The 15,493-nt window shown below is 37.6% G+C and overlaps 3 protein-coding genes across 5 annotated transcripts; all 3 read left to right on the top strand.

The window, feature by feature from the left end:
• The first annotated feature begins 3,660 nt into the window (after positions 1–3,660).
• Positions 3,661–5,567, top strand: LOC311071210 (uncharacterized protein). The gene is made up of 4 exons (XM_084095439.1): positions 3,661–4,039; positions 4,119–4,212; positions 4,302–4,389; positions 4,467–5,567. Exons 1-4 carry the CDS (start codon positions 4,000–4,002, stop codon positions 5,157–5,159), a joined length of 915 nt encoding a protein of 304 aa, XP_083951565.1. The 5' UTR covers positions 3,661–3,999; the 3' UTR covers positions 5,160–5,567.
• A 1,199-nt stretch (positions 5,568–6,766) lies between these two features.
• LOC311070498 (uncharacterized protein) lies at positions 6,767–9,398 on the top strand. 2 transcript variants are annotated; one of them, XM_084094376.1, is made up of 5 exons: positions 6,770–6,937; positions 7,233–7,326; positions 7,421–7,459; positions 8,168–8,261; positions 8,424–9,398. In XM_084094376.1, the coding sequence occupies exons 1-5, from the start codon at positions 6,916–6,918 to the stop codon at positions 9,129–9,131; spliced, it is 957 nt and encodes a 318-aa protein (XP_083950502.1). In that variant the 5' UTR covers positions 6,770–6,915; the 3' UTR covers positions 9,132–9,398. The 2 variants fall into 2 exon arrangements, with proteins under 2 accessions (XP_083950503.1, XP_083950502.1); XM_084094377.1 differs by lacking the exon at positions 7,421–7,459 and having other exon boundaries at positions 6,767–6,937.
• A 1,185-nt stretch (positions 9,399–10,583) lies between these two features.
• On the top strand, positions 10,584–15,043 carry mxh (myxovirus (influenza virus) resistance H). 2 transcript variants are annotated; one of them, XM_084094375.1, is made up of 13 exons: positions 10,584–10,778; positions 11,228–11,424; positions 11,512–11,649; positions 11,754–11,908; positions 12,358–12,496; positions 12,613–12,811; positions 12,911–12,989; positions 13,065–13,187; positions 13,280–13,412; positions 13,697–13,855; positions 13,957–14,033; positions 14,113–14,370; positions 14,471–15,043. In XM_084094375.1, exons 1-13 carry the CDS (start codon positions 10,729–10,731, stop codon positions 14,693–14,695), a joined length of 1,932 nt encoding a protein of 643 aa, XP_083950501.1. In that variant the 5' UTR covers positions 10,584–10,728; the 3' UTR covers positions 14,696–15,043. The 2 variants fall into 2 exon arrangements, with proteins under 2 accessions (XP_083950501.1, XP_083950500.1); XM_084094374.1 differs by lacking the exon at positions 10,584–10,778 and having other exon boundaries at positions 11,078–11,424.
• The last annotated feature ends 450 nt before the right edge of the window (positions 15,044–15,493 follow it).

The following is a 15,493-nucleotide window of genomic DNA, read 5'->3' as shown; positions in this document are numbered from 1 at the left end:
ATATTTTGATGTGTTGACCAACATCCCAAAGCAGATGTGAAGTAGGCCTACTTGATTATAATTAAGTGTAGTGTTATTTGATATTACATTTAGGTACTAAATTGCAACTTCATCACCACTACTGACCGCTTAAACACCTGGATTAATACACATTCCCATTTTTTAAACCCACAATATCTGCAACATGAGACCAGATTTTTAGATTGGTTAAAAAGTTGGAACAGCTGATCTGAGACTACTTATTATCTTCATCCTAACTCCAGTTTGTCATTCCGAACTGGTCATTCCCCTCCCCCAGCCACGCCTCTGGTAAATTAGAGATCAAGCCAAATGTCTTTCCTGATCCAGGCCCTGCCCTCCTGTATCACCTCAGTGCAGCAATGACGGCTGATGATGTCAAACCCTGCCACACATGGAGTCGAGTGTGTGCCTGTGCAGCCGGCCATATGGCGTAAATGATACTAAACGCACAAGGCATGTATGCTTTAACTTTGACGACCATTCACATGCACAACTGCTCGCTGTCATAGGATTACATTGAAGACACATACTCGAGCGAACACATACATGCACACACACACACACACATAGCAGGATTACCAACACAGTTCCACACAGACATAGCAAGATTACAGAGACACATACAACCCCCTCTTCTTCCCCAACACAGGATACAGACTGCTGGATTAGAGACACAGATTCACATAGAGGGAAATTGCAATACAGTGCATGTCAAAAACTCTCTCAAATGCTCTGTTGAGAATAAAAACACATGCATGCTCTAATAAGATCGTATTTATACACCTAAATATGTTACATACACATCTGTATCTGATCCAGATGTTGATTTTAAGTACAAAATGGCCATTTTGGTCATTTGAGTGACAGATGCAACACTTTACATAAGGGCCAACGTGATTCTGAAAGACAAGTTCTTGAGGTTTAATTGGCACCGTTGGATCGATCACGCTCTGTTGGAGTGCTCACATTGAGATATTGAATAGCATCCTTGCACAAACAGAACGTAGAAGTCACAAACACACCATCAACCTTACACACTTCATGTGCACACGCGCAGGCACAAACACACCGTCACAGAATAACCTCACTAATCTTCTCTCAATGGTTTAAAGCCGCTGAAGAAGCTTAATAATTTAAGAGGAAAACAGCATCAGTGCTTTTAAGGACATATGCACAGAGATTAGCCCCCTTGCACCACGCAGAACAACAAAGGACACCCTTTCACATGACTGAACTGACGATGCAAAATGCATTTTGTTATCAATACGATAAAGTAGAGTGGGCAACATATCGATGTAACAGAGTTTTACTCGTTCTACTTCTGTATGATGTTCAATATGTGCCAGAAAGGAATCGAATGCTTTTTACTATACATTTGTCCATGTCATTGTGTACTTAAAGTCCCCCTGTGGTGAAAATCAAGCTTTTAATGTTGTTTATATGTCTATGTGGTGTTTTGAATATGCTTTAAGACAAATCATGTGCAAATGCACACCATTGCTGAGTATTTTCTCCTTAAAACTGCAGTGAACCAAAGACAGTCTCAAAATTGCGGTTGAAATCGCTGGTGTTTCTGACGTCACAAACTACCTTGTAACCAATCATGTCAACGAGCTGGTGCGAGTGAGTGGAGGTGGGGCTAATTTGCATATTTATAGAACTGTGTGCACTAAATAAGGCAACGGTGTAGAGTTACATTCAAGCTATTTTAAGGCATGAAGACATTGAAGGAAAAAACATTTTTCTGTTTTTAAAAAAAATATGGCATTCTGTTTGTGCCAAAAACAAAATCTGTTGGGGTGCTTTTACACAAGCACTTTTGGTCAGCACTCGGGTGCGATTGATGTCGGAGTTCGGTTTGTTTGGATGATGTGAACACTGCTTTCCGAACTCCCGAACCTCCCTCAAGTCCAAATAAAAAAGTTTGGGGGTGAACGTGATTTCACCAAGCAGAACATGTTCCTGGATCAACATTACAATCAACCAGTCAAATTGAGGGATATGCTTACAGTTTAGGCTTAAAACAAGGGTTAGAGGCTTTTACATCATTCTTACTTACCTATCATTTCCCTCTGATTTTAGGGATAAGTTATGGGCAGGGTTAGATTGCAGACTATGTTTTTGGACAGGAATGTTGTTCCAGGATCAACAAAAGATGTTGATCCAGGAACATGTCTAATGACTTTACTTGGCAAAATCACAGTGACCGGCAAGGGGTAGGGGTGAGCAATCAACCGCAGGTTCAGACCAGGTAATCGAACCACGTGTGAAAGCACCCTAAAACTATAAACATTATGACGGAGCATGAAGATGAAACATAGGCCAATTCACACTGCACCACCAGACACCGACAGACGGCAACAGACACTTCGTCTGGTTTTGTTGGATCAGTATGTTAGCCCTGTCTGAGTCTGTTGGCACCTGTCGGTGCTTGTTTTCTCGGGTTGAACATGGTGAATCGCTTGTCGGGTTGTAGAATGTCAATGCAGGTTTAACAATATAGACATAGACAAATGCATTGCACAAAGCAATCAAACTTTCTTCTTTTTTTTGGCACAAACGGTATGCCATACTTACACACTTTCCTGTCTTTTAAATGCGTATGAAAGTTTCATGCATCAGCTGCTTGGCAGATCTAAGCATTAACTGGGCCACATCTCTCTTGTCCAATTAGTTGATGAATTGTATGTTGACACTCCATCCTGACAGGACTTGTTGACTGTTTCTTCATTAGGGAAGAAGTCCCTCTCTATTATTAATAGTTTAGCAGAGACTTGTAAAGGTCAAATGCATTGGTTGAGATTTCAAACATGCTACATGAAGATCTGGATAGGATAATAGCAGCTGTTCATTTATATAAAGAGCACTGCACTTATTTTATAAGTAAATCTGATGTGGAGATGTTTATAACCCATTATTATTATATTAATTATAACCCAGCTCACATCGTGCCTTCGTGTAGAGTGATACAATGTTTTTTTCACTGGGCAAACGGCATACCTTTCATAGACCCAACTATTCTTTAAACTTTTACATTTTAATCTTGTGGAATTTGTGGAAAGATGTACTTTTTCATATCCTTCATATCCATATTCATAAAACAACGTCCATCGGCTTATATTGGGATATCTCATTTCTCACCTTCACCATTGGGTGGAAATGTGTTTGCTTGGTTATGTTTTCTATCATGGGACAAAAGTTGTCTTCCTCCAGGTGGCGCATGGCTGAGAACCGCCACCTCCACGAGTACATTAATAAAAATCTCAGGACGTTATTATTGGATACATTTGTTCACTAAAAAGTATAATTGGTTAAATCTATCAATAGCCTATGTTAAAACGTAGCATGCAAAACTGACCCACGAAAAATAATTTTAAAATCCTCATCTTCACAAACGACTTTGATTGGTCAATTCTGATCATCGCTGAGAAAAGTAACAGTTGTCACATGGTTGTATTGCCCAGCGTTGCCTGTTATTTTTCTCAGCGCTGTTCGGGATAGATAGACCAATCACAGTTGTTTGTGAATACCGTATGACAAGAATTTAAACCTAAATAATGACACTAAAATGGTCTTTTAATTGAAAATAAACAGAGAGGAGCTAAAAATTATAATTTATACATATTAGAGACGACCTCCGGTCCACTAAGCCACGCCCCGTTTAATGTTAATTCCTTTCTTTGGTCTATTCTAGCCAGTAGCCATAGAAAGAGCTCGTTAGTGCGTTTGATTTTAATGATTTAAGCACACGTAGTAATTGTGTTTAGGTCAAACTAGATTTTGCATTTCGACACGTAGTTCTATAAGCATTCCAAAGACGCATATTCGCTCCTTCAATATAAGGGCACTTAGTAGGCAGCCTATCCAGGATGTGCTCGTACGGCGCCATTTTCCCTGGGAGGGAATGTTAACAGAAGCACACTGCCAACGTGCACTATTAAGGGCCCTAGAAATCTGTTTTACGAAGTGATATAAAATATGGATTCAGCGTCGACCAGCTCTAAACACATCTATAAAAGTAAGTCGTTCGTTTTCGCGCGAAACTAATAAGTAATGTGAGCATTAAGCTAACTAACTGGCTGTTTTATTTGCACTAGTGTCTACTGAGGATATCACAAAACTGATACAGCTGCGGTCGAGCAACTCAGCGCTTTTTGACGGGAGGAAAAATTCGTCAAAAACAGCCTGGAGGTGCGATTTGTAACCTTAGAATTTGCACTGATCTCTCACAGCCTGTATTGTGATTAAAAGTTATTATATTGTTAATTGTTCCCCCCTAGTGCAATACTCAGAGAAATGGGGCTTGATGAAAAGATGACAACTGAGCAGATTGCCAAAAAGTGGGAAAACCTGAAGGCAAGATATAAGGTTGGTCTCACTGCCAATTGTGTTTTTCAAATGCCAACATATTCAACAGTTTAATGAATTTACCAATTCATTACAAGGATGCAAAATATCCTCCCACCGGCGTGGAGAAGAACCCCACCTGCTGGAAATGGTTCAATCTCATGGACGATGCTCTGAGTGAAGAGTTTGAAGAAAAGATCAGCCAGCAAGTGATCACGTCAGAAGCTGATAATGATAATGCGCCTCATCCGAGTAAGAAGTTACGCCAGATCAAAGTCGGAGGGGAAATATTGGAATTTCTGGAAGAGGAAGGAACTTCCGTGAACGTGCCAGTAGCCACCAAAACACATCTGGTTAAGCAGGGAATACAAAAAGGCAAACAGACAGCAGAGAGCTATTCATTGGACATGATGAGAACCAAACTTCAAAGAGATAGACAGCTTCTAGAGAAAGAGATCGGAGGCCTGGACAGAGAAAAAGCCCTTCTGGAGCGGGAAAGGGCCCTTGCAGATCGGGAAAGAGCGGCTCTTCACCGGGACAGAGCCCAGGTGGAGAAGGACAAAGCTGCGGTTAAAAGAGACAAGGCGTCATTGGAACAGGACAGAGCCCGACTGCAGAAAGACAGAGACGCATTGGCCTGGGACAGAGCGGCCCTTGAAAGAGACAGAAGGTCGACGGATTTCATAAATCACGTAAAAAGCAGTTCAGGATGCAATGGACTGGACTGTCCTCATGAAAAGAACAGAGAAAAATTAATATTCTTACTTGAAAGAGTGATTGAAAAAATGTGAAGCAACTCTGAGAATGAGGCAAACCTCAGGGAAAATACTGTGAGATAATGGGATATCTGAACACTCCTTAAGGATTGGGTTGTTGTCTTTGCAGTCTGAAGAGACATTAAAACACCTTATTTTTGACTATATTAAAATTATTACAATTTTTTTTTGTAATTTTCACTCCTAAATCAATCACATTTGTCAAACACACCGTCTTGACTTGACTGGAGTTCACTTACCACATACATTGGCAGGGTGCACAAGGCCCCTAAACTAAAATGTTTTTGAGATTTGTTAAATTATTTGTGAGTGTTGACTAAGAAACACGGAATGTGATGCTTTATTTCTGAGATAATGTAATATAATAGTGTCTGTCAGTAAAGTATACCGTTTGTGCCATACAATAAAGGTCAAAACCCAAGATTGGCGGTCCACTGTGTTTTCATTCAGATGCGCAAGGGAGAATTGAATATAGTTTACCAGGGTGTTAGTTTTGTAGCTTACCTGGTAAATTTAGATTTTATTGTTTATTACTTTAGTGTTAAAAGTTTGTTAAAAAGTATAAAAAGCTGTTTAATGACAGGTTCCATCTTAGTCAGCGGTAAGGTGTTCAACAATAAACCTACACTAAAAAATATACACTTAAGTGTAACAACTAGTGTAATTTTCACTCAAATGTTAACAAAACATGAAATAAAATAATAAATTAAAAATATATATATTATTATGATGAATGCCTTCCAAAGACAGTAATACATGGTTAAATGACTCACTGAGTGATAATTCAAATAGTAACAATGTGTTCGTCAGGAGTTGATTAGATATGCAGTGTTGCAATGTTGAAAAAAAAAAAATTTGAATTCAACAGTTTTTTTTAATTTTTTATCTTGTGATCAAACGCTTTGGATCTCAGTGTGCAATTCCACAAACCTTGAAGACAGTCTGAATGTGTATAAGCAGTAGACTTTTTTTAGAATAGGAAAATGAAAAAGATAAAAGAAAAGTAGGAGGGTGAATCAATGAATTATGAATAATTTACTGCCATTGTGAGAATAACATGTAATCATGTAATCAATAGAAAATTAACTGTATAGTCTAATTACATGTATTTAATAATTTAGGCTATAACAAGTACTTACTTTTTGGAATCAGATGCATAATCCAGATTACATGTAATCATTTACCCAGTGACTGTTGATCAGCATTATTTTAGTGTTTACAGATTTGAATAATCTTTTGAACTAACTTTTATTTTCAGTTTTCATGTTCATTTTATGTGTTTTTTAATTTTGTATTAGCTTTTCAGTTTTTTTTCCAGCTATTTTATATTTCCAGTGATTTTAGTTCTTCATCTTAAACTTATTTCAGTTACTTGCCAGGAAAACATTTCTAATATTCCTTTAGTTTAAGTTTTTAATAATATTTATAATTATAATATGTCTGTTGTATTTTATTTGAGCTTTGAATTTATTAGCTTTAAAAAACGATTTAGCGTTTTTTGTTGTTGCAGGATTTAGACTTAATTTCTCATAAAACGTGTAGATTTACGATATATAACTGAATATGGAATGTAATTCTCAGCTGTTTTGCTCCTGACAACTAGAGGGCAATAATCTGACATCATTCGTTTGGAAACGGGAAAATCTGTGAAGAAGTGTTGTCTGCAACAGACGCACAAACGGTTGATGAAGAAGTGAAATAAATCCATAATATTCATGATATTACGTTATATCTCATTAGAGGAGTTTGGCCACCTCTCTCACTTTAAGAAATGGCGCAACCATCTCAACAGTGTGAGTGTCATTCTGTAAAGCTGCACTGAGTCTGCACGCATGCAAAACTTTCGCACATTTCTGTAACTCTCTTTTATGAGTTCATGTGTAATTCAGCGTGGATTTAAAACCAGTTTAATGTACATGACATGCGCAGTTGCATTAGCTTAATAAATAATGATTTATTACTATTATTTCAGACTGCCAGTTATCAGTGTTTATAATGTGGTTTGACTGTGCTGTTTGTTTTGTATATAAAATCACATGTACAAACATTCATATTGTCCTGTTTGTTTGCATTGCGGTTCTGTTTCAGGGTCTCACAAGGACACAGAGACACTGATCAGGTGGCGCATGGCCCATGGCTATTTATTCTCAGGCTGGAGAAACACATGCAGAAATGGCTGGGAGTATGTATTCATTGTGATTCATTTTGCATCTGTAGTACATGTTGTTTGTATACTCATTTTCTATGCTTATTGTTGCAATTGTTTTACAATATAGGGGTTTTCACATTTTTCTTACCAGGGACCCTCATTTATGGTAACCCCCTTTCTAAAATTTTAAGAAACATACTTCATCTATTATAATTACCCATATATATTGTGTAATATTAACAATAAAAATATTGATTCTATTAATTATTGGCTGTATTATATATAAATTATTTACGTTTATTTTGTATAAGTTGTTATTCAATTTATAATAATATTTATTCATTTAAAATATTTGGCAAATGTTTAGTTATGGTTTAGTTATTTTAAGTTGATTATGTATTTGTTGCTACCCACTTTAGATTAGTTAGATTACAATTAAATGATCAATTAAATACATTTAAGAATTTTAGCAGTCTCCACAATAAATATAGTTACAAAGCAGATGTACAGAGAATATTTTCTTACAGCACCAAACAAGCCAGATTAAGGTCACAATGGCAAAAGAGATCTCATTAGAAATAAACAGCACAAGTAATGGTTTAAATATAATATATTTGTAGAAATTATTCTTAAAATATTAAATAACAATATAAAAAATCTATAAATAAAATTATAAATATAATAATATATAAATTGTGTTAAACATTTAATTATTAAGTAAACATTAATTTTGACAGCCCTAAAAAATTTTTTTAATTAAATATCTCAAATTTTTCATGGACATTAGTGTCACCCAAACAGTTTTAAAAACCCCAGTCTTAATCTATATTCAGTTGCAAAAGAGAAATTGACAAAGAGAGTTTTCTGTTTGTAGGATGTTCATTCAAGAGACAAAATCAAACCTGGATGGAAATATTACTTCTCAAAGAGCAAAACGAAAGTGGGAGAACTTAAAATGCAAATACAAGGTAAGATGGATGCATAGCGTCTGTCTTATATTATTAAAATTATTTACTTGTATAGCTGCACTCATACTTTATATTCTTCAGATAATATACAAATCTAGTTATAAATTAAATATATTTGCATGCAATTGTCCTAGTGTAGTTTTCTCTACGCTTTTTGCCTAGGTTTTAAAAGCTCTTGCGAAGGATGTCGAAACGGTTAAACCTGAATCCTGGCGGTGGTTCAGACTCATGGAAAAGGCGGTAGATGGCGATCCCACTGAAGTCGACCCTCCTAAACCGACCTTACTGACCAACCTGGCGGATGAGACCGAATGTGCGGCCCAGCCCTGCAAGAAGATGTATCAGGTAGAAATGGGGAGTGATATTTTAGAATTACTGACTCATTCGGTCATCGAGGTCAATACTCAAGCGACGGTAGCCGATGATGGACCCTCATCAGATACAGCAGAAAGCGTGAAAGAGAGACCGATGGAAAAAAGCCCTCCAGAGACTCATGACGAGCTACACTTTGAAAGAGCCAAACTCAAAAGAGAGCGACAGCTTCTGGAGAAGGAGCACGCGGACCTGGACCGAGAGCGAGTGCTGTTGGAGCGCGAGAGAGCTGTCGCAGACAGAGAGAAAACGGCATTGGAGAGAGACAGAGCCCAGTTGGAAAAGGACCGAGCTGCAATTGACAGGGAAAGAGCGTCTCTGGAACAGGACAGGGCGAGACTGGAGCGGGACAGAGCGGCCCTTGAAAGAGACAGAGAGACTTTAACCGCAATGGCTCTTGAGACAAACGGCACAGGACACACTGAACCACACTCCCCATATGCCGAGGACAGAAAAAGATTAATATTTTTGTTCGAGAAACTAATCGAGAGATTTTGAAATCATTCTGAAGCACTTAAGCGCATCAATGTTGCTCATTCTGTAGGTATTTAAAATAATAAATTATTTAAGGTAAAGTGTTTCAGGTTAAGTTGCCCCTTTTACTTTAGACGCATTTAGAGGAAATGTGTTCTCAGCTGTGTTCAGAGCTGTAAAGTTCTAGTTCATTGCAGTTCAGTACAATACATAATGGATAATTCATGTTAAGTTTATTCCCCCTATTTTGAGGTTCTTGGATGCATTGATTAAAGTTATTGTTTCAGTTTTTGAGCTGAATCATTCATATTTATTTAGTGCCACAAAATCTAGGCCTGGTTTCACAGACAGGGTTTAGATTAAGCCAGGATCAGGATTAGAAAAATACATTACTGCTGTGCCTTTTGAGGCAAAACATGGCACTGACATGTTTTAAGATCTGTCAGTGCAAGTTGCTTTCAGTTGAAACAGCTCAAACATGCATTTTGGTCTCGGACTAGTTCTAAGCCTTGTCTGTGAAACCGGGCACTAGACTAGAAGAGCTGTGTCCCATTTTGAAGGCTGCATATGTCATTGAGGATTTCTCATTTCAGAAAAGTAACCATTATAAAACTGACAGTTATTTCTCATGGAGCATAAATTACTCTAATATCATTCTTGCTTTGGAATGTAATGGTTACTTTTCAACAAATGGGACCTCAGGAGGATGCAGCCTTCGAAATGAGAAATATTTTTTTATGGAGATAATAAGTAGAATATGTTTTCCTATTGTTTTGTTCGTAGAGAGTTGCTGATGAGGTGACTCATTTCGAGCATTGAAATTACAGCTTTAAATTGAGATTAAAGGAGGGCTCGCATTTACCGATGTTCGGTAAATTTTAGCTGTGAAAATCCAGTAATTTTAACTGGAATTGCACATGAGGGTGGAATATTTCCCCATTGCAGATTTTGTAACAGTTTGAATTTGAGTTTTTTTGTTACTGTAAAATCTGCAAATCATTTACTGAAACTGCATGGCAGGTTTGCAAAAGACAAAACAAAACATCTTTTTATTAGATTTTGCAGTTCAGCTTTTGTGGTAACGGTTTCCTCATTCAGGTCTCGCCAATAATATCATAGCTTAAATATACAGCACAGCGACTGTCTTTCAATACTTTACTCATTGTGGAATCTGAGTCTGTTAAACTATTAAAAATGGACTTGAAGAAAACAATTATTTTCCAAGTGTGATAGTTGAAAAATAAGCACATGAAACACACTAATACAATGGCTATATACAAATCAACTAGTTCCCATAAAACAATGGCCCAAAACACATTATATTTGCATTCTATTCTTCCCTTATTTTTTCCCTAACTCAAGGTCGGTTCAAGTGCTGACCATATCCTTTATGTAAAACTAAATTCTGCTTATGGTTTACTATTGTTATCTGTGGAGCCCCCTCCCAAAACCACGGACAATATTAAACCTATAAAAGGTTCATAGTATGCGTTTGACACTGATTTGCCAGGACTCAAACTTTCTAATTAAAACTAGTTCTCATTAAAACACATTTGCAGCTAAAAGAAAGCACTTTTAAATTGTTTTAGGATCAATCAGTGAGATTTACATAATTTCAGTCATGGACAGCTCGCCAGAAATATTGGATTTTGATTCTTCAGATGAAAATGGGTAAGGAACATTTTTTTTATTCTGCACTTAAAGGGATAGTTCACCCAAAAATGAAAATTCTATCATCGTTTACTCACCCTCCAAACCTGTATGAGTTTCTTTGTTCTGCTGAACACAAAGGAAGATATTTGGAAGAATGTTTGTAACCAAACAGATCTCGGTCCCCATTGACTACCATAGTATATATTTTTTCCTACTATGGAAGTCAATGGGGACCGAGATCTGTTTGATTACAAACATTCTTCCAAATATCTTCCTTTGTGTTCAGCAGAAGAAAGAAACTCATACAGGTTTGGAACAACTTGAGGGTGAGTAAATGATGACAGAATTTTCATTTTTGGGTGAACTATCCCTTTAAACTTACAAAGCAGGCTTCAAACTTTCTACAAATCAACTATGCTTCTTTTTGGAAACAAATTCAGTGTAACTGTCAAATGTGCGTTTTTAAGTCCCGAGAACAGTGGAATATTTCTGCAGCAGTGGGACGCACAGGTTCGGCCCTACATTGAGATGATCGACTTCATGAGGCGGATTGGCATTGAGAGGGAACTTGCACTGCCGTCCATTGCAGTGGTGGGAGACCAGAGCTCAGGGAAAAGCTCTGTTCTAGAGGCGCTGTCAGGAGTCGCTCTGCCTCGTGGGAGTGGTATGTTGTACACCTACAATATACTGTATATATCTTATTTACATTGTTCTGCTTACGTTAGGAGGCATCTATATATATTCCATTCAGGTATTGTCACTCGCTGTCCACTGGAGCTTAAACTCAGGAAACTGAGTATTGGGAGCGAATGGACCGCCATAATCTCTTACAATGATGTGCGAGAGACCTTTCATGATCCCAAACAAGTTGAAAGTTACGTCAGAAGGGGTGAGGTTATATATCAAGCTATTATCATTTATAAATAATTATAATATTAGCTTAATATTTAATGAATGAATGAATGTTGAGTATGTACTATTTGTCTTTAACAGCACAAAATATGCTTGCTGGAGATGGGGTAGGAATCTGCGATGATCTCATCAGTTTAGAGATTACATCACCTGATGTTTGCGACCTCACACTGATCGATCTACCTGGTATAACAAGAGTACCCGTAAAAGGGCAACCGGAAGACATTGGAGACCAGGTGATAAGAAAATTGTTGCACTTCATTTTTACTTACAGCGTATTTACCTAAGAAGTATTGGGTAATATAAGGCAATAATATGGGTTAAGGTTAGGTTTAGGTGTAGGTTCAGGGTTTAGGTGTAGGTTCAGTGTAGGTACAATCTAGTACCTAGTTATTACTCCGTTATTACTAGAATAAGTCCTGTTCCCCGTGTACATACTATGTACTTATTACAATAAGTTTGTACTAATTACAATAACTGTGTATAACTAGGTACTAACCCCTGTAGTTACCTTATAATACCCAGTATTTTCTTGGTACAGTGTAAGTACATGCAAGTACACGTATTGCAAAATAAGGTGCATCCAAAAATGAGGAAAAAAAACATGATGATGTTACATGCATACTACAGTTTTAAATGTTTCAGGTCTTCATTGTCTTATAAATTAGCCTTTGATTAACTGCAGATTCGACACCTGATAATGAAATTCATTGGAAAAAAAGAAACCATTAATTTGGTTGTTGTTCCCTGCAATGTTGACGTCGCAACCACAGAAGCTCTTAGAATGGCTCAGGGTGTTGATCCTGATGGCTCAAGGACTTTAGGTATTATTACACATCTTAGTACTTAGATTAGAAAATGAGTTTTGCTTGATATAACACATAATATCACAGCACGGCAATTTCATTCATGTCTGTTCAAACACTTTTTATTGCTTCAGCAATATTGACAAAGCCAGACCTGGTAGATAAAGGAGCAGAGGCTGACGTCTTACAAGTTCTGCAAGGTAAAGTGGTTACTCTCAAAAAGGGCTTCACCATTGTTCGATGTAGAGGCCAGAGTGACATCAATGAAAACGTTTCTCTGGCTGAAGCCACAAAACAGGAAAAGGAGTTCTTCGCCAATAACATGCACTTCAGGTATTACGTTGCATTTAACCTGGTAGATATTCTTTACTTATCTGTTCTTTTATGTAATGTTCAAAGCCACTTAAGAGTCTTTTATTCTGTTGCCACCAGTTATCTTCTTGAAGAGCAGAGAGCCACAATATCCTGCCTGGCCACCAGACTCACTAAAGAGCTGGTCGAACATATCAAGGCAAGTCTAAACATTGCAAAATATTATAAAACTTACTCTAAACACTAAAGTTATGAGTTATTCCTTATTTTACAGGCTTCACTTCCATCTCTAAGAGATCAAATTCACGTCAACTTGTCTGCAGTGAGATTTGAGCTCAAGGGTTATGATGAAGGTCCTCCTTTAGAACCTGAGCGCATGGGGCCTTATCTCAGCAAGGTACAGTAAGTGCAAGCATTAGCTGTTACTTGTAATGTCCAATATCTGAGCAATCCTGGCTGAAATGAACTTCTGTTTCTCCGCACGTGTAGAAAATCTTGGAGTTCAGTGACCAGATAAGTGAGTTGTGTAGAACAGGAGAATCAGACAATGGGAACATCTACTCGCTCCTTCGACCAGTGTTCAAGCAATGGGAATGTCATCTGAGTAACTCCAAAGCATCATGTACGTCATACGTCATTGTGACTTAACATTGTTGAGAACCATTTTTTCTTCAGTTTTTTTTTGTCTTGGTATGATTTAGCACGATTTGGATATTCTGTCTCCACCCATTAGTCCCAAATTACATTCGCTCCTCCTCGCTGGACATATATAGCGAGTGATACAGTGAAAAGAACAAAGTGCTGCTGCTCAACCAATCAAATTTGAGGAACTAACATACAAAACTTTCACCGTTGACATTTAATCTTATAATTTGTGGTAACTATCCTATGTTTATTTTATTTTAGTCAGAGAGTCTGTAAAAGAGATGACAGAAAAATATGAGGAGGCCCATCGTGGGAGAGAACTGGTGACCTTCAGTGACTACTGTGTGTATGAATCAATGGTAAAGAAACATGTTGGAGATCTTAAACAACCAGCATTGGATACTTTGAGGCTCATCCGAGGTAGCTGCCTGAACTTTAACTGGCTTTTTTTTTTAAACGTTGTATATGGATTACATTTGAAATGATTTATTATAACAGTTCTCGTTTAAATATAACCTTAGGAATTGTGCAAAAGGAGTTCAGGGTCGTGTGTGAGCTGTGTTTCCCAAACTTCCCTCATCTGAGACACATAATACTGGTGTGTTAAAATTACACTTGTTGATCACATTAAATCATCTTAAACAGTCTTTAACATAACATCTCTGATGTTCCCTTAGAACCATATTGACGAAATTCACTCAAAGCAAGAAAGCAAGGTGGATAAGAGGATCCATGAGTACATTAACATGGAGAAGCTTGTGTACACACAGGATCCCATTTTTAACCAGAAAATTGTAGACTTCAAGTTTGTGGAAATGAGACAGCAGTACGAGTCCATTTGTTTGGATACGGGAGAGAACGCAACCTCACCCAACAACTGTGCTGTGTTTGACACCAGGAGCCTGACACCTGATAAACTGATCATCTACTATGAGGTGTAAATCAGTTTCTGACTTCAGTATTAGCTGCTCGTGTTCTTTAATATTTGGTTTTGATTGCACTGAAAAACTCCCACATGGTCTCTCAATCAAACAGATTGTGTATCAGCGGCTGGCCGACTACATTCCCATGGTGATCCTGCTGTTCATACTGAAGCAAGCTGCCGTGATACTGCGGGCTCACGCGATGGACCTGCGGGATGGGGCGGATGTTGTGAAGCTGCTCATGGAGGACACAGAGGCTGGTCAGAAGAGAGCAGACTTGCACCAACGCATGGAGCGGCTGCGTCTGGCACAAGAACAAATCAGCATACATCTCTGAGACAGAAGTTTTCTCTGGTAAAGAGCTGTCCTAATGGACCAGCCACTAAAAATTAAACAGGCTATTTTATGGTCAGCAGCAAAGGAAAGATTATGATCAACATTATAATCTTCTTACAAAGAGGCCAGTGTTTGTGGGGTTTAATGAACATATTGTTTTTTTTTAAATGTATTTGATCAGATTGAAACTGTTTAAGCTCCATTTAAAAATAGATATGTATCTGAAATTATAAACCCTCATCAAGATAAATGACTGTGGTTAACTATATTGCATTTGTAAATGATAAACCATCATTTATTAATGAATCCTGTCAAGTGAAATTAAATAAAAGACAACTCTGATCAATCCAAGAACAAATCCTTGAGTCGGAATTGCCTGCTCACTCAACTGATTCACTGAAAAGAAATGTGAACTACCAGCTCAGGATGACCTAATAATGCATGTTTCAAATTACAACATGGAAGGCACATAGCCTGAGGCAGAGACTGTTGTAAAATATAGCACATCTATACAGCCATGATGTAGCCATGGTTAGCATATTTTGTGATGCAGGACTAACCCACAACCCTAAAAAAACACATAGTGTGGATGAGAGCACAAGAGCTTAAACATCCATTATGATTCTTTCATCAAACCCCCCAACAAATGCAATGCATACTTCCTTACTGGGGCCCATTAAAATTTATTGCTTTTAAATTCATCCTTAATTGAGTAAATCCTGCAAAGACCATGTTTATTCATAACTGGACAAAGACTCCAAATAAATAATTCATTCCTATCTGTGAACTTCAGCAGGAT

This window comes from Abramis brama, assembly GCF_963993115.1.
Source record: "Abramis brama genome assembly, chromosome: 20".
Taxonomy (NCBI): Eukaryota; Metazoa; Chordata; class Actinopteri; order Cypriniformes; family Leuciscidae; genus Abramis; species Abramis brama.
This window is presented reverse-complemented; position numbering and strand designations above follow the sequence as displayed.

Coding starts and splice junctions, on each gene's coding strand:
- LOC311071210 (XM_084095439.1), top strand. CDS start 4,000: ATGGATTCAGCGTCGACCAGCTCTAAACACATCTATAAAA. Junction 4,040..4,118: donor CTCTAAACACATCTATAAAA/GTAAGTCGTTCG, acceptor TATTTGCACTAG/TGTCTACTGAGGATATCACA. Junction 4,390..4,466: donor ACCTGAAGGCAAGATATAAG/GTTGGTCTCACT, acceptor ATTCATTACAAG/GATGCAAAATATCCTCCCAC.
- LOC311070498 (XM_084094376.1), top strand. CDS start 6,916: ATGGCGCAACCATCTCAACAGT. Junction 7,327..7,420: donor ACATGCAGAAATGGCTGGGA/GTATGTATTCAT, acceptor TTTACAATATAG/GGGTTTTCACATTTTTCTTA. Junction 7,460..8,167: donor ACCAGGGACCCTCATTTATG/GTAACCCCCTTT, acceptor TTCTGTTTGTAG/GATGTTCATTCAAGAGACAA.
- mxh (XM_084094374.1), top strand. CDS start 11,175: ATGCTTCTTTTTGGAAACAAATTCAGTGTAACTGTCAAATGTGCGTTT. Junction 11,909..12,357: donor CGGAAGACATTGGAGACCAG/GTGATAAGAAAA, acceptor GATTAACTGCAG/ATTCGACACCTGATAATGAA. Junction 13,856..13,956: donor TACTTTGAGGCTCATCCGAG/GTAGCTGCCTGA, acceptor ATATAACCTTAG/GAATTGTGCAAAAGGAGTTC.